Source organism: Drosophila gunungcola, chromosome 3R (genome assembly GCF_025200985.1).
Source record: "Drosophila gunungcola strain Sukarami chromosome 3R, Dgunungcola_SK_2, whole genome shotgun sequence".
NCBI lineage: Eukaryota > Metazoa > Arthropoda > Insecta > Diptera > Drosophilidae > Drosophila > Drosophila gunungcola.
Window position 1 is genome coordinate 15,964,882 of NC_069139.1, and position 22,996 is coordinate 15,987,877.

Consider the following 22,996-nt stretch of genomic DNA (forward strand, 5'->3'; position numbering starts at 1 on the left):
TTAAATGCTTTCAATTCTATTTAAATATTATGGAAAATCAAAATTTCATAACATTAATTTGAAGTAAAAGGATACCGGATAAGTATTTACTCGCTTTTTTGAGTGTATCAGCTGTTTTCTCTGCTTCTTCTTTCTCCAGCTGTATTTAATTTTTTGTTCACTTGCCATGAACGATCCAAACAAAGCCATCAGTGTGAATCTCTCCTCGCTGCTCAGCTTAAAGGCGGAATTGCTAAGGAAGCAGCATGAAGTCAGACTGGCCAAGGCCACCAAGGCATCCGCCACCGAGTTCCGGCCCAACAAAAGCAGCAGCGACAACAAGGATAAATCCACAGATCGCGGCTACAAGAAGGTCGAGAGCAGCGACGACGGCACCAAGGTGTACGAGGCGGAGGACCAGGCTCAGTTGGACAAATCCCGACGCGTCCTGGAGGCCAAGAGCAAGTTCTACGACCGAATGAGCCGCAGCGGCGGCAACCTGAACTCCGATGACAACTGCCTGGTGATGTTCAACCGCAAGAAGCAAGAGGCGGACCAGGAGCAGTCGCCGCAGAGGTGTGATTCCCGCCAAAGGCTGAGCAGCAGCAGCAGTTCTGGTTCCAGCACAGAAGATGAGGGTCAGGAGGATGACGAGGTGGAGTACGTGGATTGCCTGGGACGCACACGAAAGTGTATGCGAAGGGACCTAAAAGAGGCTCAGCGACGCGACAGGCAGCTGGCTGACAGCATGCCGGAGCGCCTGGATCAGACCAAGGCCAACTGGATGATAGACACCAAAGGCAACCGCGAACAAGGCCGTGCCCATAACAGCGATAGCGACGATGATGGTGAGCCCATCATTGGACCACGACCCACGGAAAGTGTCTTCAGCGATGCCCTGTCCACAATGACTAAACACGATGAGCAGCGCTTGAACTGGGAGCGCAAAGAGGTGGAGAATTTCGACAAGCCCGATGTCCACTACCAGGATGTCTTCTTCGATGAGGCGCGCACCCACGGCGTTGGCTACTATGCCTTCTCCACGGACGAGGACGAGCGCAGGAAACAGCAGCTGGAGCTGGACGAAGCCCGCAAGGCCACGAACGCGGAGCAGAGCCGGCGGGACGAGATGCGCGCCAAACGGGACACCCTTGTGGCGGACCGCGTTCTGGCGGCCAAGAACAGGATACGGGCACGCAACGGCTTGCCACCGATCAGCAAGGAGGACTACGAGCTTGAGCAACAGCAGAGGAATGCGGAATCAGCGGCCGAAGCCGCAGAACGTGAGCGGGAAGAGCAGGAAAAGCAGGCAATTATTGACAAAAAAAAGGCAAAGGAGGAAGCCGAACTGGAGGAGTTACGCAAAGAGCACGTACGCGATTGGGACAAGGACAAGCCTGGTGTGTCTAAAACTCGTCTCGATGCGGATGGCGAAGAAGCCCCAGAGGAAGAGTGGAAGTACAAGGCCGAGAGGCTGCCCATGTCCCAGGAGGAGTGGAACGAGAAGCAGCGGGCCCAGCGGCAAGCAGAGTTTGCTCCGATGCAGGAGCCCGTTTCCCTTAAGCGCAGCAACTTCAGCAGCATGCCACCACCGCCGTCAGCGGTGTGGCACAGCGGCCAGGAGCCAGAGTTTCACAACTTCCACAGCACCAGGCAGGAGAAGAAGTTCCAACGACGCAACTATGCAGCCTGCAACGATGATGATCACGATCAAGTGCCCGGTTCTTCAGTCCGTGGTGGCCTGGGTGCAGCTATTCCTCCACCTCCTGGTTTGGATGACTTCGCTGCACCACCCACAGCGAAACGGCCCAAGAGTCAGGCCGATCTAGAGCGCTCGATCGAAGCGGGACTGCGCTTCCTGCGCGACAACTGCGACAAGGGCGTCCTGGGCAACAAGGCCACCTGGACGGCCAAGGCGGATTACTAAGTTAAGGCAAGGCTTACCCTTCATTTATTGTTTATTACTTTGTGTAAAGAATACTTTAGAAAAACACAATACGCCTAGACAAGCTTTCTATTGTCTCGGTTCTTTAGGCTAATTTCAACATATGTTTTGTTAAATTTAGCTACGGCTAGATCAAATATTCTCACAATTCCTGTCGAATGTTAAGGCCCTGTGCCCAATTCCATATCGATTAGATTAACGTAATGGAAATTTTCCAAACCGAAACAGTAATTTTGCCAATTTAGCAGAGTTCGTTTGTAAACGAAAACGAAAACAAAAAATTAAAAACTGAAACTAAAAATACAAATTCTAATTCTAATCTATATTGGCCTCGCTGTGTTCTCTCATCTAGCAGTTAAAACTAAAACTAAGAAAAATAAGTGAATCTTAAGGGCAAGTGTTAACTGGGTCGCAGGGCCTTGGAATTGGCTGCTACAGAAACATAACATAAAGGTAGCGGTGGTACCCTAAACGTACAAAGTCTTGCTATGCTAATGGTAATATTTACTAACTTGCATATAACTAAGGGTTAAGTGAGAATCAACTGGAGCACGCTATCTGAGCTGGTATATTATTGGTAGTTGGTGTTTTGGGCAGACAGCAAGCGTTCCGTTTCGTCTGCAGTGTGGCCTAGAGCATGTCCCGGTCCACCATATCGATGACTATCTCAGACATCTTCTGGCGGCACAGGTCGTTGGGTGGAAAATTAAGCGCGGGCGCGCCCTCATCCTCCTCGTCATCGTCACTGCGTGTCAAGTACATATCCGGGGCGTCCTCCGAGGAGCAGGTGCTAATCGGCAGGATGTCCATGGCCAGGCCAAGGGCAAAGCGTCCGTAAGTCTTCAGCTCCTCGGCAAAACTAGAGCAGGAAACGAATTGAACATTATTAGTTGATCACCTTATTTCTTATCACATGCTTACAGGTCCTGCAGTTTCTCCAATGTGTCGCAGTGTTTTGGCAATGTCGTGCACAAGATTTGCAGCCACCGGAACAGCTCCACCGTGTACGTTTTGAGCAGTGTCTGCAGCTGGGCATCCCGCATCTCCTTGGTGGTGCAGCAGTACAGCAGATTGGCAATGTCCAGGGCAATGGAGCTGTAGCGTATCAGCTGGAAGTCAAGCAGAGCCACCTCCAGCACCCGTTGCGGATCCTCCGGGTCGTAGTGGTAGAGAAAGTTGTTGACCCAACAGTCTCCGTGGCAGATAGCCGCCAGCGGGGACTCGGCGCTGGCCAACTGCACCATGCGGCCAAAGAAGGAGGAACTCTCGGCAAAGTTGCTGATGGCCAGGACATACTTGGAGTCCGCCGGCAGCACCTCGGACACCATCTGAATGGCGTTCTTTGTGAGGCGCTCGTAGTAGTTTCGATACCAACTCGTATTGGCCGTGCAGAAGATGCCCTCGCTGATCACGCTGCACAGCTTGCTAAATTCCAGTGGCTTCTCAAACTTGTACGCCAGGCTCAGGGCGTGCAGCTGGGCCACCTTCAGCAGGACGGACTGCGTCTCCTCCAGACTGAGGCCTTTGTGGCGGTCGGACATCTGGAAGCCACGTTCGCGAAGATCCTCTGCGGAAAATAAAGAATTCATTAGTGTATTTTTAATAGGATAGGACTTGATGCATTTAGTCCCAACAAGCCTTATTTATTTAATTTAAATATTTTCACTCTTGTAAACATTTAAAAACATTACCAAATAAATCAGAATAAAGATAGATTACTTTTTCCAAATATTTATGGAAGTTTAAAATGAAAAATATTGATTTAAATATTTAAGTTTTTCAGGTAAAATTTAATAATATTTAAAAACCTTGTCAAGAGATCTGTGCAAAAAGAACTATGACTAGCTGCTTTTTAGTATGTAATAGAATAAAACGTTTAGACATAATCGGAGGTTACAGCTTAAAAGCATTAAAAATTAAATCAGAATGGATAAGTTCTACAAATTATTTTACGTTTTAAATGTAACGTTTTGCATTCTAATAATTAAGTTTAACAGGTTCTGTACAAAAAAATCATTAATAGCTTTAAATTATTGTTTTATAATTGAATCAAAAGTTTCACAATAATTGAAAGTAACAGTTTACAAACATTTATGAGCATCTGCTAGATTTGGAATTAATACTGCCAATTGGTAGTTACCCATTATAAGCAAATCATGCCTGGCCGAATAACACTTGGGAATGGCACTGAACACGGGTGTACCCTGGTCCGTTTTGCTGGCCTGGAATTTGAGCAGCTCCGGCATGATGGTGTTGTAGAACTCCACCTCGTTGCTGTCGAATGAGAGACGATGATTCGAATGGGATAGTGCGATGATGTGGGCCAAAGGAGCACTCACCGAAAGAGCTTGTCGCTCTTGTAGGCCTCTCGGGCTACCAGGCTCTCCGGCATCACCTTGCAGATGACGTTCTGTTCCCACTTGAGACTCCTTCGCTTTCCGGTGAGTTTTATGCGATACAGGGCGGCCGTATAGTTGTCACCTCGGTCGGAGCCCATGGCCAGCTGCAGAAAGGACATCTGGGTAATGATTTCATAACCGAAAGTTGCCCGCCCCCAAAGACCTTACCTCAAAGGCATCGATCTGCACATCCGGTTCCACGTGCTTGAAGATGTCCTGGAACGCCTCCAGTGACAGCATTTGTTTGCCCTCCACGGCATTTGCCGCTCCCATTCCGGTTGTTGTTGTTGTTGCTGTTACTGCAGTCTCCGTAATTCCCATTTTCCCCGGAGTCCTGGCTTTCACAGGAATCGTTTTTTTTTTTACAGTTCCGGGTACAAATAATGTAAACACGTGAGCACTTTGCACTTTTCTTTTTTCGGTGCCCGGTTTTAAAGTTTATTCATCGATTTTACTCGAACATACCCCGCTACGAAATTCTTCTTCTTATTTTTCGTCCTTTCTCTTACGTTATTCGTGCTTTCGTCGTCCTTTATGTAGATGCAGCCCTGAGATTTACGTAACGCAATACGGTCTTACGTTGCGATTAAATTGGATTACGTATGTGTAAGCGGTGATTTTATCTAAACTACATTTTAATGATCAATTTTATCTAGTCAATATATTTTCTTAACGATGACTTTGTATTTACATTAATAATACAAGAACGTAAAAAAAATTGTAAGTAAGAGCTGCCATTTTAAGGTAGTGTTGCCACACTTTGTTTTTATATTCGAATATAGCCGCTATTGTGTTGCCAAACTTTTGAATATTCAAACGTAGCAACACTTACAATTGACCAATTGTCAAAAAAAAGCTGAGTAACATACTCTGAAATTAATTTTAACGAGAATAAATTATTGCAATTTAAAAGCATTATACTTAATTCAAGAAAATGAGCGAACAATATTTAAGACCAGCAAGTACCTGATTTTGGATGAAAACAATGTACAACTTGTAGAGCAATATATTTCGTTGACCCCATGCGAAAATGTACAGATGATGGAGCAAATGTACACAGAAGTACACCTAAACGGAAAGGGTGCTCCAATTGCCCCTCAGCAGTGTGTGCCACCTGTTCCACCGACAAGTCAACTTGGCTTGCAAAAGATTTTCAGTATTGCAGAAACCATTCTATCGAGGTGTCATCCGCCCAAAGAAATAAACCGGCGAAAAACTTCGATACCTTTAAGCAAGGAATGCTGTGCTGAATTGGGTCGTCATGTTGCATCAAATCTGAAACATGGACTCTACAAACTGAAGCCGCCATTCGCCCGCCAATGTCGGTTTTGTCGCAAAGTTTTCTCGGCGAGTTTAAGGCGACATGAAGAGATTTGTCAAACGGAGTGGAAATCCCACGAATTTGGTTGCCCGTGCGGTTTTATCAGTCCATCATTGAGTTCCGTGGCTAACCATAACCGACGATGCCTAGTAGCCCAAAAGATTGAAAACCTCGGAATTACCGGTTGGTTTCCATACGTCAGCAGAGAATGGAGACAATATCTCGTCTTATTGAAAGGAGGAACTCCCCCTTGTGAAACCCGAAATACTCAACAGGATTTCAAGAACCAAGACCCTAAGGACCCCAAACAAAAATTCAACCTTTTGAAGAGTTAGTTTTTAATAAACGTAACTTATTTCAACCAAAAGATAAATGTGAAGTAGATAATTATTTCAAGTGAAGTTATAGGGATTAATTCTTTTCAGTTTTCAATTAGAGTTTTAAAAATCAAATCTAATAAACGATAATTGAATATTTTTGATTTATCTTTATTGCAGTACGATTAGATTGTATATTTTACTTGTATAATTGAGTTTTTGCTTACAAAGTAGTCTTGAAAAATGAACATTTGATGTTATTAGTATTACAAGTGACTAATGCTACCATTATGTATTTTGAGAAGTGCCGCTGCTGCTGTCAAAATTGGATTTATCCTGGCTTATTAGCCGTGCTGGGATTGGGCGTTTCGAACGCCATCACTATCGAGTAGATTTAGATTCAGAACCATTGGTGCCAGTCGATACGGGATCAGTCCATGAAAGCAAAATAACTCATATCTGGGCCTCAGGCCAATTAGAACTTGACCTTTTTTTGACTGGAAAATTAAATAGATTGTAAATTAAGTGTGTCCATTAGTTTTATTTTTATTTTTAAAATTTTGTAAAACGTTTCTTTGTTTTTGCATGCGTAAAACAAGATTATATAAAAGGACTATATTCTACATTCACAAATTTACAATCAGCATTCAATTTCAAATCGTACATCATTATACCTTAGCTTATATGGAAACTGATAAAGGTAGCATAATTATGTTACAAAATACGGTTTAAGAATGGATCTTATATCAGACATGGCGATAGGAAAAATATGTTTTTTGAATTCTTAATAATATGGTATACCTTTGGGGCAATAAAGCCTTCAGCTTGGCAACATGTAGTCGCTCACCTAGCAAGCTTATTTTGGCTGTTGATTCATCACCAGTCCCAAGTCCTCCTGCACTTTCAATACTAGAGGAAGTGGTCGCTGTGGCCAGGTGCGCCGCTGAAGCAGTGACTCCGCCGTGACCAATTGTCGCTGCAGCGCCTCGATGGTGGGATAAATGGTCTGCTCCACAAACTCCGTCACCGTGTACTCGTCGTACACCTCCCATAGCAGCTGCTGTGCCTCCCGAGCCATCATGCGCAGCTCCTCGATGAGCATCGGCGACCTGGCGGTCAGTTCCCGCACCCTCAGCGGTGAACTAAAGTTGTGCCGCACATTGTAGTCCGAGAGCCAGGCGCTCTGGTCCCGCGTTTGTTGCAGGTAGAGCTCGATCTCGGCCAGCTTGTCGAAGAGGCGCAGGGCGTACTTGAATACCATGTGACCGGGATAGTTGCACACGGAGAATAGTTGGCTGTGATGGGCATTTGGATGCAATTCCAGCCAGGGACGACCCGATCGCCGGCTGTCCGGCTGGAAGACGCACTGCAGGACGCGGAGCAGTTCGTTATCCTTGGGATTTGTACTAAAGTAGCCCTTCGAAACGGTGGACAGCGACGTCATCAGACTGGGCATGCCCACCGGCAGGAGTTCACAGAGCACGGCGAAGTGATCGTACCGCTGCCAGCCGGTCAGGGCCAGACCCCGCAATCCCTTGGAGAACCGACCGCCCTCCTTGGCAATCACGGCCAGCCAGCGGATGTTGTTCTCCAGATGGTGCTGCAGCGGCGGCACCATCAAGCTCTCGCCGAAGGCGCCCTTGAAGGCGGACGCCGTCCAAGCGCCGGGGAAGACCTTGGCGTAGGTATCCCACAGCTGGGGCTGGATGAAGCGATAGATGTCGCTGGCATACACCCACACCATCGGCTCCACGTAGTTGCCGATCTGCGAGTGCTGCAGCTCGCTGAGCGACATCGATCGCAGCTGGTCGTCCCAGATGACCACTCCCAGCTGCGGCCACTGCCGGCGGATGAAGTGCCCCAGACTGACCACGTGCGAGAGGAAGAGCTCACTGCGCAGCCTCTGGCGGCAGGTGTTGCACTCGCCCATGCGCTGCACCTCGTCGCATCCGATGTGGATGTGGGTAAACCGAATGGGGGCCGTGGGCACGGCAGAGGCGGGCGTCGCCTGGCCCAAGCACTGCAGATGCAGCTCGATCACCTGGCTGAGCATTTGCTCCAGCAGCGCCATGCTCTGCGGCTTGCTGGGGCAGATCGACTGCGGGCTCAAGGCCAGCTCACGCAGTTGCTCAAAACCCGACAGCTTGAGCACGTACTCCATGTGCCCGAAAGTTTGGACGAGGGGCATCACGCTCAGACCGTGGAGAGCAGCGCACTCTAGGAAGTCCTGCAGGGAAACATGTAAGTATTAAACACACCATTCAATATATAAGAATGAATACATATAATGGTGTAAGAGGTGTGAAAAAATGATTCTAAGCATTCGATTCAAGCGAACTGTTCTTATAGAATCATAATTTATATTGAGTTTTTGAAAAATTGTCCATCCTATGAATGTTTGTTTTTCATAAAGTGTTTAGAATACGGTTTTTTAGATGGTTGACAGAGACACCCCCTACAATAAAACCTGGTCTTACCCTCAGTTCGTCCTCCTTGTATGCATTGCGTGCTGCCAGTGGCTGGAGAACTCCGGTGTAGGGAAACATGTCCTCGTACTCGATGAGCAGACCGGTGGCCCCCAGGGCACGCAGCACGGGCAGCAGTTGCTTGAGGAAGCTCAGCTTGGGCGGGGCGCCCTTCAGATCCAAATGCACCAGACGTTCCGCGGGAGGTTTTGGACCATCCGGCCCAATGCCAGCCACCACCGGCACCCCCATCCGCTGGAGCTCGTGCTCGTACTGCGTCTGCCGCTCCGCCGAGCTGAGCATTCGCTCATCCTCCGCATTGGCATTCAGCTCCTCCATCCCGGCGTTCTTTTGGCGCTGCTGCTGCTCCAGGATCTTCAGGCGCTCCTCCTCGAACAGATAGCTCTCGGACATGGGCAGCGGGGCCTTCTTGGCCTGCGTGGGTCGCAGGAATCGCACGTTTCCCAGCCGCTGGACGGGTGAAGGTGACTTTTCGACGGCGTTGTCCTTCAGTCGCTCGGCTTTCAGCAACCGGTTGGCCTGAGCAATCAGCTTCTGGATGATGTGCACCTGCTGGTAACCGGTGGATTGCTGCTGCTGCTGGCGCTCAGAACTGGAGGAGGCGGCCGCTGGCTGCGTGGAGGCGGTTGTCGTATCGATTAGTATGGCCCACGTCCAAAGGCCGAGCAGCACTAGGCCAGACACAACCAGCAGAAAGGAAAGTTTTCGGCGCCAAATAAATATCCACAGATTTGAGTGCATCTGCAGTGAAATAAATTAAGGAAAATGGGCGTAAGTGCAAGGCTTTTAAAAAAACCAATAACTTCAAAAGGGATCAGTCGTTTTTGTAGATTGTTAGCTTCTAAGGTTCCTAAAGGTTTAATTTATTTTTATTCATATTTCGATTTATATATATTTCTTTAAAATATTTATAGTATTTTGAAATGTAACAGCAAATCTTCCCTGAGTGTAGGGCAGTGGAAAGGTAGCCCCTGCAGGGCATTAAAGTAAAAACTTGCATCACTTTTCATAAATATTTGAAGATCCAACAAGTAGCCCCCGGACTTATGCTATATAAATCCACCCACAACTGGCGCCAGCAGCAGCACGTTACTCATACGCCACCGTAACCGGCAGAGCAACTCATTGAGGTTGCGTTAAGGGCTGTTTCCATTGTTGTTCTTGCAGTTCTTGTGGGTCTTGGCACTGGCTCTGGCTCCAGCCTTTGTGTTTGCCCAACTCCTGCGGCTGTGCACCATGGTATCGGGTTAAGAAGACTGCAACAGTGGCCGAAAAACTAGATACTCGTTTATATTATTTATGATTTGTAGCAGTAAATTTTGTAATTTTTTGCTTTAAGTGAACAAATGAAAGCAACTTGGTATGGCTTTTAAGTTTATTTAGAAGTAAATACATTTCGCCTGAAGATGCTCTGCTCAAGAGCTGAAAGTCTCTGGCTTTTGACCACAGCAACAGGAAAAGTGGTCTGCCTTATGCTTTTAATGGCTTGGCTGATAGTTTGTCCGCATTCGTTTAAACAGGCACAACTGGCAGCTTATTTAAATGAGTCTCTGGCAGAGTCATAAAAGCAGCCTGCATAGGTGGGTATCTTCTACAAATAGGCGGATAAAAGTCGGGCATGGATACGAGGCGTTTTTCAGGACCCGCAGGATGGCAGCCAAATAAAACTGGCACGCTTCGACAGGCGATAAATGCAAGTGCTCAAGTGGAAATGTGCAGCTGTCTGGCTGGCGGAAATTGAATTGAGTTTTAACTGGCCCGCCAGTGGGTGGTGAATGGTGAATGGTGAATGGTAGATGGCTCAGCGCCGTTTAGGCCACTTCTCACTCGGCTCGTGGTTCATGGTTCGCGGTTTTTGTCTCGTGAGAGGCAGCAGAGACAATCGCATAACAGTTTGTGGACTCTTGTTTGTCGGTTGAGTGAAGTGGTTCTTGTGGATACACGGCGTGACCACCCAAAAGGTGATTTAATGAGAAGTTTGCTATCCTTACTAATAGTTTGGGGAAATGTTTAAATTGCAAAAAAAATACTAAAAAGATACTGTGATAAGCTATTGCTTAAACCTCCATGTCCATTTATAAGTAAATGGTATATTTTATATTTAAAACCAAATGTTATATATTTTTTCTTGTTTCGTTTAAGCTATTCCCATTTAACATTGAAGAATGAATTTTTGTTTAAGATTAAAAACCATTCAAAAATGGGACATTTTAGTGTGTATAACACCTGCACTTTTAGCAATATTTGTATAATTTTTCAATCTGAAATTAAGACGCCATCCATAGCTGCATAAATTTTGTGATTTCAACGTATATTCGTCATCAATTTTGCATTTGGTAACTACCCAATCGAAATCCAATTGCTGACCCATTTGGCTTAATCCACAATTGCATTATTTCGCTTTCGCTCTCTCTTGACTTTCCATCGGCTGTTGTTGCCAAACTGGTACATTGAAAAACATTTTCCCTGGGGCATTCCCAATTGGACGAGGCAAGGGGGAAGGGGGAAGGCCTAGAAATCGTGTGAGTTTCTCTTTGCTATCTCTATATTTTCCCAGCCACAACAACAACATTGAATGGGTGCTCTCGTTTTTCAGACGCTTTGTTGGCAAAAGTTCTTGCCAAGGATGCAAAACGGGGAAACCAACACAGCAAACAGAGGCGCCCGAAGGGGGGTTACGTGTGTGCGGTGATATGAGCCAGAAACAGAACAAGCACCCTCCACTCGAATCTTCATTCATGTGCTATTTCACATTGAGAAATATTTAAATCTCATAAATTGAGATGTTAAATTTAAAAAACCCAAAATGCAAACAGGGATTGGAACATAATATTTTTTTAATGGATTTCGATCTACTATAGTCCATTTGATGCACAAATTAAACTGAAGTTTGATTGACAATGTCCTCTTCTCACTTTCAATTTAATTCATATTTTCATAGACATCCTATATTCAGGTTTTATCTTTTCGTATTCACAATTTTAAACAACGTAAGATGCTAAAAGTTCGTATTACAAGTCAAATTAAAACAATGCTAAACTGTTTCCAACATTTCTACTTTTTTTTAAATAATTTCCCAATTACACAACAGAATTCCCTTCTCTCAGTGCACACAATTAATACTTTCACTTTTCTTATTCGTTACCGAGAGATTTTGACAGGACACATTCTCCACAGGACAATGGATCGGTGCTAATTGCATTCGGCTCGTCGGACAGAACCGAACAGACCAGACCAGAAAAGAACAGAACAGAACAGTTTGGGGCGACTGTTTCCTAAATTAAATGTAATTGCACCACAAAACCGACAGGCCAATTTGCAGTCGCAACTCACTTCGACAGTGGCCGGGGGTGACCTCCACCCACTCGTTCAATGGAGAGGAGTGCTAGAAATAGCAGCCATGTCCTCAACACCCCACCAAATGCCGCTGTGAAGTGTCCGCCCACCACAAAATTTGGCAGTTTGCCACAAAAATAAAAACGAAACTGAAGTATTGGCGGAAAAAAAGAGAGCACGCAAAAATATAAAACATGAAAAATCCTTAAAGCGTGTTCTGACGGGAACTCAAAATGCACTGAAGCGCTGCATCTGACGCCCAATTCGGAGCGCTAAACGGGCATATTCCATTCGATATATATACAACTGTTCATCATCACTTTATTTTTTTAAATATTCATGCACATAGCTTCAAATAAGTGAATAAATGCTGTTGGCTTGTATTGCACAATTTAATTTTGACTGCAGCAAATTAAAATAAAGTGTACAATGAACAAAGCAATCAAATGAAAACGATAGGGCTATAAAAACTGACAACTTTAAATGCTTAAATGCACACGAGGAAACCCTTAAAATTATTGTCATTTAAATAGTTTGCGTGTAGCACAGACAAAATAGTCATTTGTTTGAAATTAAGTTGAGAATAATGGGTGATACAATTATTTGGAACCGTTTTGCTTAATTTTTGTAATCTTAAAAGTGTAGTCACTCCTCCGAGTTAATTATTCCAGTATTTTACGTTAATAACGAAGATCGAAATCGTTTTTAGGCCAGACTGATTTTCCTGATTTTCCATTCAGTGGCTCTAGCATTGCTTATATTGCATTCCGTGTCCAGCATTTCAAGCAGCAGAAAATTTGCCTTCCATCTGCGATACGAAAAGGGAAAGAGAAAGCCAGACAAAGCTGCCTTAACGTGGCTTAAGGATAAAGCTGCCGGTCAGCCCATAGCTCACTTTTGTGGGGCCTCAGCAGAAAGGTGCACGGGAAAAAATTCGCTAGTTTAATAGATCAGGTACATATATATATTTTGCCACCTTTGAGGTGCAAATTTAGAAATTTGTAAAAATGTAGTTCTAAATAATGAGTTGCTTTTCATAAATGTTATATTGTACAATATTGGGCCACGGTTATATCAAAATTCCAAGTTAACTCGGCAAATCAACCGCTTCCTAGAGAGGTTGGCATCAGTAGATCTTAGGTTCGGCATCGCTTATTTGGCATTTGCTTATTTTATCAAAGGTCTACTGTACTCTGCGCTTGACACGCTCAATGTACAATTCGTAGAGCATCTTGTTTTGTAAGTAGTAGGGATTATCATTGGGTCCCAGCTCTGGACAGTACCCGAAATCTTGTGGTTCCAGAGAATCGTCGCTGTCCAAGCTTGGAATGCTGCTTAAGCTATCAACATATTCATTCAGGTGAATGTTCCTGAAACGCTTTCGCGGAATCCTGGAATCGCTGGACGAATCGTCTTCTGATTTGCGTTTCAAATTATTCAAACGTGCAGACATTCCGCTAGTTGGTTAAGTAAACAGACTAAGTTTGGAACAATTTTTAGAGTGTTAATACTTATGAACATTTGTCTGTCCCTTTAATGTTCCAGAGAATTCAAAGGCAACTATAGGAATTTCAGATGGAATTTTTCTTAGTGGCATTCCCATTGTGTTTTTAAGATTTTAAATATTTTACTTTCTTTGGCATATTGTAGGCTTCAAACTATGAAGCTCTGCAATTTTCACAGAATTTAATTTAGTACATTCTCAAATATCGAAATCAAAGTCATCTTTAATAAATAAATGCTACCAAATAACAAAATGAAAATAAATCAATTTTTCTTTAAATTTTTGAATAAATACAAATGTATTGCATGCCTTTACCAAATTTTCGCCAGTGCACAAAGTGTTAAAAGGAGGCTGGCGCTGAGTTGAGTACTTGCGCTTGCAAAATATTGTGCTAGTTTTCCCCTTCAGAACCTTATCGGCCTGAGAGCCATAATCGACAATTAGGCCATTTAACGCCTTATTAACGTCCATTAGCAGGCGGCCACTAATGGACGATGATTCGTGGGCCAACCACACCAGAGAATATCCGTATTTTCCCCTTTTTGCCTGCTTCCTTGGCCCGACTTAAGATCCCTCAATGGCCACTCAAATAAATTTCACCAAGTCAGAAGTGCAGCACTTGCCCCTGGGGAGAATAATTGGAAACGGTGTTGAGAATTCCGGGATAAGAGGAGCAGGAGTGCTCGCTAGGATTGCATAGGATTTTCCACTTAAAGTGTATTAGGAACATCAAGAGTTATGGGCAGACCAAGCAAATAAATAGACAGGGATTGCCTTGTGCAGTCTCTATCGAACGTTCTGTTTATAAACAAACAGCCAGAAATGCAATGTCATAAACCACTTTAATTCCGCCATAAACCCTTATATTTTGTTGGCAACGGAATGGCAACAAAATTGGCAATCAAATGTATGCAAATATATCACCATAACCGCTTTCCCTTCCCGCAGTCAAATATAAAATTGGCAAAGCAAACAGACTGTGAATGAAAATGAGAACAAACAAAAACGAAATGAAACTTGTCGCCAGCTGTAACGAAAACATTCTGATTAAACTAGTTTCCATTTTCCCGCCCATTTTCCTTCATTTTAACTAACAAACTTGCCGTGCTGAAGCAAAACTTAGCAAAAACTTCAAAAATTGTCTGAATTCCTGGCCAGTCTTAATAAAAACGTTGTTACCTACTTCATAAGTAGATTATAACTGCAAAACTTTAGAGCGAAAAAAGACCAGCAGAGGAGGCGCAAAGAAGGTCGGGAAAGTGTGGGAGAATTAGAACTCAGCATCCGTAACCATGCAACACTCAGTTTGTCCGCTCGAAAGCGCTAAGCAGCAAAAAGCAAAAGTAAAAAGAAAAAGCAAAACTGTCACAGCAACAGCTGCAGCGCGAGTAAAATCCCGAATCCATAAAAAAGTGTCACTTTTGATTGCCTAGACTATGCAACACCAAAAAAAAAAAAACATGTGAGTCCCGACTGTATTCTTACAAAAAATGTAGATGCTATACGTAAAGGTATTACAAAATAAATATTATTTAAAGTTAATTTTAATTTAGTTTTTTGATTTTATACGATTTAAGTTGAGTTCAGAAATCAAAATATTTCTAGAACTTATATCCTTAGGATGAAATTCTTTTTGAAAACTTAATTAGAACTAAAACATTAGAAATTAAATATTTAAATGTTCCTAAAAAATATCAAAATACAATTTTGAGCGATAAAATTATAACTAAAAATAATTAATAAAAAAGAAATCGCTGTTTAAATTAGTTTTTTGGGTACACTTTTTTAATATTCAGTTTGAATAAACCTTTTTCTATTTCCAACAATAAGTCCTATTGATATGCCCGATGACTATAGGGTATAGTGAAATCACGGCAAGGACACGTACATAGTATCCCGCCTCAAAAGGGACCCTCAACGCCGCCGTGTTTATAATTTGAAATGGTTTTTGCTGCATTTTACTGCTAACAAAACGGGTGACAGAGCAAAGATAGCGAACGAAAGTAGGGAGTTTGGAGTGGGAAAACGTGTTCGGACATTTTGCTTGCCGCCTGTCTTACTTATTTTTTAGATAGTCCTGCGAGATACATAATACATAAATATATATGCAGGCTGGGCTGCACAAAGGTACGTTTGCTGTGAGGTCAGCGATTGTTATTGTTATTGTTATTTGGACGGGACGTGCCCGGTAACATTGTCTTTGCAACAGACAATCCAATCAGGGCTTACACAGCACATCCGGTGTCCTGCATCCTGCATAGCCTTTGGCAGGCAGGCAGGCACATATGCTATGCGAACATCGATTTCAATTGCATTATGGGCTTTACAGTGATTTATGAGTCTTCGCTGGGAGACAAATAAATTGAAATGCTTGAAAACGCAATGCGAGCAGACAAGAACAGCAAAATGAAGTAGTCTCTTGAACAAGGAAAGCAAAAACCATTTTAAATAGCCGTTATAACATTAAAAAAAATGAAATAAAATGTTCACAGAAAAATAACGATTGCTATTAATTTGATAAAACCATCAAGCTGTACTTTACTAAAAATGCAGATATAAAAGGTTTGTCTAAGTCGAACCTTTATTCATGCATTTTTTATTATGATCATTTTAAAATATATGTTACAAAAAAAATGCTTAGTTTATTGACACATTTAATAAAGTTTATGTGCATTGTTCGAAATAAATGCAATGTATATATGCGAGCGAGTACAACGCTGCGTATGCGTGATATTTATTTAGCGATAAGAATACCGTTGCCAAGCCATGCACACATTTATCATTAATTCCGAATGTCAACGAAATGGAAATGCAAGTATGTTTGTTTCAAAACTCTGTGTTTGTGTTCATTTCCAGTTTGCAGTATTATTTGCGAGAGGGGAAAAAGCCAACTCTGAGCGCCTTTTAATTTCCGCAAAAGCCATTAAATTCTCTTCTTCAGCAGGCAGTAAAATGCAGACTAGGCTTTGTCGCCACTCCCCATTTGGAAACCGCCCCGCAAGTGCATCGCCTGGTGTGTTGACTTGTCGACTGATGACAGCAAATGACGAGCGCCGACAACAAAATGTTTACTAATGCAGACCCAAAGCAGTGACAGCAAAGGGGCGTTTGCGGATGCGGATGCAGATGCGGATACGGATGGTGTTGGCCCACTTTTCCGGATTGCCAATGGAGGAGTGAGCATGTGGAGGGACTTTTAACAAGGCAGCTGGTGTGACATAGCTGATGGAATGCACTCTACGACTCTGTCGAACAGGGACCGAGCTCTGATTGATGTTTATGAATTATTAACAAACTGCACGGAGAGCAGCTCAGCTCCATCCACTTCTGAGCTCCGACGAGTTGATGGATGCCAGCACAGAATGGCTGGAAAACTGCAGTCCAAGCACACATTGTCGCAGCCCCAGATAAAAAAGTTTCAGCCCCAGGGAAAGATTAAGTGTTACTGATTCAATTATTCTAAGAAGATTTAAACTCAAGGGCCTTGAAATCAAGGGTTTACAATTTAAAATTTAACGAATGACATTAGTTTGGTTTTCTGCATTTTTGACTTATGCTCCAGAGAATATAGTTCGTTTTAATATGTAAACCAAGGAGTGAGCTTTACAACTGTCTGATAATTTAAGCGGATTACAAATGCAAGCACAGCTCTCTTCCGAGTGAAGACATAACCATAATCGACAGATTAAATAAAATATCTGCAAGTAAATGTTCCACCTGGATTAAGTTGCACATCAATTGAAAAGTCCACAAAGTTCACATAAAGTTTCTCACTTTAGCTCTTTTAAGTTTACAGCTTGCATGTCGCAAGTACCTTAATGCTCATCCCACTTTTCCCACGCCCACACAATGCAAACTTTGCTGCACATTCCGTATGCACATGGGTTTTTGGATAAGTTTTGCGCCAGAGGGTCACCAGGACACGTCAAACACTTTAGTTCAACTTTCGGTCAGTTGTTTAGATGGCTGCCTTTTGGCCATGGCTTTGGGCATTAGCCAAGATCAACAGAGTTGGCCAAACTTTTGGACCAATTACGTAGTGACTTTGGAGGTGATTGAATTTGGTAAAATTCGTTCCGGCTTGATGTGCTGGATATATGTACATTGTACATATGTATGTACAAAACCGCATTGTGTTATTTATCTTGCACTTGCAGCATAGCAGAGTACAGAGAAGCTTGCCAATTAATCACTGTCAGCCAGCGGTGCAATGTCGGACAACACGGCGTATGCGCAACTCCGGTTGAGCTGTCACCCGCACACTATACCGCCACCCTCCGCTTCTAAAATGTCTTCCGAAATGTCTTAAAAATTAATTAAGCCAAGGCAGAGGGACGCCCACAAAGATGGGCGGCGAACGGGATGGAAAGAAGATTAGATGACGGAAGTGGGCCAAAGCCAAAGTCGAATTTAACTCTTCCTAAGCCCAGTTCCTCCCCAGCGGAAACCCATTTAAGTTTAGACAAACAAAGCGAACGGCTCACCATTTCCATATTTTCCAACAGCATTTTCCTGCTGCTTTAGCCGCATTTGCATAATTCCTCGTCTTCTGCAGCAATTAAAATATTTTCACTAATTTCAATTCGGGCCAAAGCGAGAATTACCATGCAAATTATAACAATTCAAATGCATTAAGTGCAACAGCAAATAGCCATCCTCTCGACCCTCACTTTACGTAAACGCTCGTCCCTTTTCGTTTTGCACCCAGTAAATGCAAATGAAAATGCAAAGTGTGTGAGCATCAAAAACGGCAACAAACAAACGAAGGGGTTTATTTCGACACGACGAAGGCCCAACACGCTGCATTTAGATTTTAATTTTAATCAAAAACAAACAAGACAAAGGCTTTGGGGGATTAAATTTGTGTAAACACAATTGAAGCCCTAATGGACAATCTGTTTGCCGAATTTTCTTTACTAACTTATTCGGTTCGGTGTGAAAGTTTAATTTTGGTATAAAACATAAAGTTTAAATAATTATTCCAAATTGTTTCCTTTCGTATTCTAAGGGTCATAAGATCAACGGATTCTTAAACCTACGTAGTTGGCATTTGACTTATATTATGCTAGTTTTCTTAAAAAATTTTAAAGTCTTTGTTAGTTTTATTTCTAACAAAAATAACAAAATAAATAAAATATAGTAAAGAAAAAATAATTTGAATTTAGAGTATAATTTCACTTCGGCCCGTTGATATGTGTCTTAAATTTCTTAAGTTATTGTGTTTCTATAAAAACATTTAATGTGTCTCTTAGTTCAAAAAACACAGTAAGAGCTATTTACTAATAAAGTTTTTTCGGGATCCTTGTTAAAATCATATAATAACCCAGTTTTAAAATACCTTAAATATCCAATCATTTTTTCTCTAATCCTGTGGATAGTTTTTGCAATTATATTCAAGTTCCAAAAAGTAATTCAGGTTCACTTTGGATTGAGCTCTTTGACTTTGCCTTCGAAACCCAGTAACAAAGTTCTAATGCCCAGGACAAAGTTGCAACTATGTAAATTGGAGCAGGGCTGCTCCGTTGGGGACACGAAATGAGCCTAGGAAAGTTTTGCCTGCGGTCTGCAGGACTCCTGCCAACTGGTGCCAGTTCCGCTGTCTGCCCTGCGTCCTATTTTCCCCAGATCCAGACCCATTCGACTTTGCATGCGAGAAATGTGGCGTATTTTGCATTGCTTCCAAATGAGATTCCGCTGCGAGCTTAATGGTATTGTTGCAGGTTGCACGTAATGCCCTCATCCTCAGTATCCAGTGCATCCTGCGCATCCTGCTCCACGTCCTGGTTGTTTACACTCGCAATGTTTACGTTCTGCTTGTCACCGTCTGCCCAAATACCCGCAGATGCGCCTCCTCCCTCCCGCTGATCCACTCAGCATTTAACTCCACCCGCAGGGCCAGGTCTGACTTCAATACGCACTCATGCAAATATAATCGGAGCACACGCACAGCGCTTTCCCTGTTCCTTTTCCCAGTCCCGGTCCACTGCATTCCGCAGGACATGTCCCCATGCGATGTCATCAGCAGAAGCGGCGGCAGAACTCTAAATAACTTTTAAATGAAGCACAGGATGCATGCATGGCCACCAACCAACTGGCCACAGTCAGCAAACAAATAGTGGGCACGCTGGGAATGCTAGATTCAAGTATTAGCGAATACACAAATTATAACAGGCCTTTGTCAGGAATTGAACAAAAACCCTTTTGTTTTGCATCAAATGCGCAAACTGAGGTTTTCATTTGTCTATTCTAATCCTAGTTTGCCCAAATTCTGTGATCGCTTTTGTTCTCGATAAATTTATTTTTCTTCTAGAGTATGTCATATCATCTTTTTTAATGCTGCGACTTTGGCCTTACATTATTTATTATTCAAATTTTCTTTAAATAAAATGATTTACATTTTGTATACCTCTTACATGTAATATATTTTCCACTCGAGAATTCTTTTATGCTGATATTTTTCAAATAATCGACTTACACCTGAATTACTGGACTGCGGCATAATTTGTGAAGCCCTACGTTTCACGTAATCTGGCGAATCGCCACATTTACGCATATATGCTTTAAGCTTCCCTTCTCTGCAGGCCTCCCCATCATTGTTTCAATTCATCTCGAATTTCCTTGGTTTTACATTCTGGCTTCTGGCCGCCAATCCTGCTCCACTCGGCCTTAACGGTCTTGGACATAATGAATATTCTGGACTGCAAGCCTCGTGGGCGAGGTCTCATTGTTTTAAACTATATACAAACTGCGGGGAGATGTATGCGTGTGAAACTTTTTCGTTTTCCCTGCTCATGCGTTTATGAAAATTGTAAAAATACACCGGGACTACATCCCTTCCATTTCCCCTGTTTTCCCCACTCTCGCTGGCGGTGGCCAAAGTGTGAATGTATGAATAACTGAGTAGTGTGTGTGAAAAGTTGCTCAGTTTGCCGTGGCTAATGAAATATTTAAATGTAATTTAGGCGCGTTAATCAAAATAAAGTTAATTAACTGTGGCATGCGATGCTTTAATTAGGCCATACAGAATATATGCAGACACCTCTCATGGAATGTCTCTGATGAGATACTAAGTTCCACTTTAAGGGAGGACAATAGATGAGGATTGGACTGGTATAAAATAAATGTGGTCTACTTTTATGGGTTTATCCGCTATGCACTAGGTTGACCATTTGTTAACTTTAAGGGGTAAATTAATCTATTCCTACGAAAAGACACCTAAAAATAGTCAATTTTCGAGAGAATAAGCTTTTTTATTTTTTTTCTACCATATTATTATTATCGAATATAAATATTTTTAAACTAATCTTTGTGCCGATAAGATTTGGGGCAATGAGATGTTAGGTCAACTCCCGAGGACATTGTGAAGGGGTCGAGATTGTAATTCAACCTTTGGATCGTTGCCGTTTTTCAAGGCAATCGAATTACAAGTGCAGCAAACTGAAAATACTGCCAGCACTTGTGCTGTAAGACGACAAAGGCGGAAGGCGGAAGGCGGATGGCGGAGAAAGCAAGGAAAAGGCCAGGCGGAAACGGAAACGCCTGCCATCGGAGTGCGGTGCTTCATAAATCCTGGCTGGCAACGACCGCAGCACCCAACAATCCTCCCACTTCCCCGATCCACTGAAATATGCTTGCGTCAGTGCGATGCCAAAATCCAGCTGCAGCTGCTCCACAAAACGATACAAACGGTTCGAGTGAAGGTCCACCGAAGAGAAGTGCTTTATCCTTCTACAAATTATTCACTCTCATGCGCTTAATCCGCAAAAAATACTATAGTCGGAACTCCTCAAAGCGAATTTAAGCGAGTCCATTTTAATTGAATAACAATAATGAAAGACATCCAATATTTAAAATGTTTCACAGATGAATGTCGACAATAAACTATTAATGCAGTCTTTAAAATATTTTTGGATTGCATTAAGCTCGAAATAAATATTTATTGTGTCAAAGAAAAGTTTTAAATGATCAATTTAAATTTGGATAATAAAAAAATGTAAAAATTGTTTGTTATTTCTGTTACTTAGATTTTATTGTTTTTAATCTTTAGAAACTGTGCTTGTATTTTAAGAACTGCCCGTTAAAATATGGCAACAAAGAAAAGAATAAAAATTGTTTTATTTTAATAAAAAAAAAATGTAGTAATTATATCAAAAGATGAAAAGGTTCGCTCTAAAGGATTCGGACTGTAAATGACAACAAAAAGGCAGTCGCACCATTATCAGATTTCCATTCAATCTCGTGTTCATTCACCTTTTCTCCGCCGTATTTGTTCCAGGATGTGGGTGTGTGTGTTTATCATTGTGCAGAAAGCATTAAATTGTCAAGCAATTAGTTATGCGCGAGTAACAAATAACAAGATAATGCCATTAATTACAGCTTAATTTAATAACAGAGAGTTATGAGTCAGGCGGATTATCGCAGTGCACGCTCAATGTAAATTAATACAGATTTGTGGTCCCCAACTGGGGACAAACTTTTTCACTAATGGCGACAGCTGCATCCTCAAGAGCAAATGCAATTCAGTGATTCCAATTCGAAATGTTTCTAAATGAATGGGCCATTGTGTACTTTTTGATGGGGCGCATTTCGCCAGCATTGCAAAAAACTAATGTTAGTTAACGAAAGTCAACAGGAGCAGGGACCCGACCACAAACAAACAGACATCAGCACAAAATCTGATTTCGATTCCAATTTAAAGTGAACGGAAAAAAAATGTGACCCTTGGGAAATGCCGCCTTCGATTTTGACAGAATTAGAAATGCAAAAGGATTACCGGGCAAACGATTTGCCCAATAAAATCTGTCAAATAAAAATTGACAAAGGGGTGCCCCAAAAGCGCCATTATTCATTTGGTAAACGATTGCCCGCTGGGGGGGCACAGCAAAAAAAGGGGTACTCTGGGGCTTTGAGTGTTCCATTTGAATGTGCAGCATTGCCGAAGGTCTCAACACTTCCGATTGTTCATTGAAAAGTGCCAGGACTAAGAGACCATATGCAAAATAAGTAAAGCGCTTAAACTTTGCGATATAGAAGGGGTAATGTGGGGTTGTGCAGAACGCTCCAAATTCGGTCATCACGTGCCCATTAAATAAGTTATGTGTTAAATAACATTTTTTTTAATTATTTTCGAACTTAACTGCTGAGGTCGTATTTTTCTCCTTCCGTTCGAGTAGTTTTCAATCAACAGTCAATTTATTCAACTGCATGGCGTCGAAATCGCGCGAACTGCAAATCTCAATTTTGGAAAAAAAATCTCAGCACAGGAAGAGTTATCGCGAACAGTTGCAATTGCAGACTGAACTTTTCGCTTCGCTAACGGTTCCCATTTGGCGGCAAATGCATTTCGAAATGCACTTGCGCACTAGGTCCGTAATTTTTATAGCCCCAAACATAAACAAAGGGGTACCTGGTCACACTGTACACTTTAACAGCACTGCAGTTGCAAAGCAACAAATATGTAAATGCATACACATAAAATATATGCCGGCTTTTGCAATTCCCTCCCATAGCCTTAATTTGAAGTTATGTCAACGAACAGTAAACTTACCCACTGAAGCTTGGTTTTAAGTAAATTATTCTGTTGTCTAAGCCCGCTGCCTTTAAGTTAAATCTAATTTATTCTTTTCGCGACGTCTGGACCGTTCTTGTTAACTTTAGTCAACAGTATAGAATAAAAGTGTTGCCAGAATATGTCGGGTTAAAATGGCAT

General features: G+C 42.6%; 3 protein-coding genes across 4 annotated transcripts; 1 reads left to right on the plus strand and 2 right to left on the minus strand.

Annotated features, from left to right (window-relative positions):
- The first annotated feature begins 96 nt into the window (after window positions 1-96).
- On the plus strand, window positions 97-1,933 carry LOC128252352 (coiled-coil domain-containing protein 174). The gene has a single exon (XM_052980007.1). The coding sequence runs from the start codon at window positions 167-169 to the stop codon at window positions 1,904-1,906; it is 1,740 nt and encodes a 579-aa protein (XP_052835967.1). The 5' UTR covers window positions 97-166; the 3' UTR covers window positions 1,907-1,933.
- Window positions 1,904-4,994, minus strand: LOC128252360 (uncharacterized). The gene is made up of 5 exons (XM_052980017.1): window positions 4,492-4,994; window positions 4,264-4,427; window positions 4,065-4,198; window positions 2,846-3,491; window positions 1,904-2,783 (listed from the first exon to the last, which is right to left on the minus strand). The coding sequence occupies exons 1-5, from the start codon at window positions 4,642-4,644 to the stop codon at window positions 2,555-2,557; spliced, it is 1,326 nt and encodes a 441-aa protein (XP_052835977.1). The 5' UTR covers window positions 4,645-4,994; the 3' UTR covers window positions 1,904-2,554.
- A 1,147-nt stretch (window positions 4,995-6,141) lies between these two features.
- LOC128252344 (hexosaminidase D) lies at window positions 6,142-22,944 on the minus strand. Of its 2 annotated transcripts, none has more exons than XM_052979999.1 (4): window positions 22,835-22,944; window positions 8,439-9,188; window positions 6,763-8,188; window positions 6,142-6,458 (listed from the first exon to the last, which is right to left on the minus strand). In XM_052979999.1, exons 2-3 carry the CDS (start codon window positions 9,186-9,188, stop codon window positions 6,818-6,820), a joined length of 2,121 nt encoding a protein of 706 aa, XP_052835959.1. In that variant the 5' UTR covers window positions 22,835-22,944; the 3' UTR covers window positions 6,142-6,458; window positions 6,763-6,817. The 2 variants fall into 2 exon arrangements, with proteins under 2 accessions (XP_052835959.1, XP_052835957.1); XM_052979997.1 differs by lacking the exon at window positions 22,835-22,944 and adding an exon at window positions 22,425-22,566.
- Between the last annotated feature and the right edge of the window lie 52 nt (window positions 22,945-22,996).

Bases quoted from the DNA above. Each gene is read 5' to 3' on its own strand.
- LOC128252344 (XM_052979999.1), bottom strand. From the start codon at position 9,188: ATGCACTCAAATCTGTGGATATTTATTTGGCGCCGAAAACTTTCCTTT. The intron at 8,189-8,438 runs GTAAGACCAGGT...GTTTCCCTGCAG, and splicing joins ACAAGGAGGACGAACTGAGG to GACTTCCTAGAGTGCGCTGC.
- LOC128252360 (XM_052980017.1), bottom strand. From the start codon at position 4,644: ATGGGAATTACGGAGACTGCAGTAACAGCAACAACAACAACAACCGGA. The intron at 4,428-4,491 runs GTAAGGTCTTTG...TCCTTTCTGCAG, and splicing joins TGCAGATCGATGCCTTTGAG to CTGGCCATGGGCTCCGACCG. The intron at 2,784-2,845 runs GTAAGCATGTGA...TTCCTGCTCTAG, and splicing joins TTGGAGAAACTGCAGGACCT to TTTTGCCGAGGAGCTGAAGA.
- LOC128252352 (XM_052980007.1), top strand. From the start codon at position 167: ATGAACGATCCAAACAAAGCCATCAGTGTGAATCTCTCCTCGCTGCTC.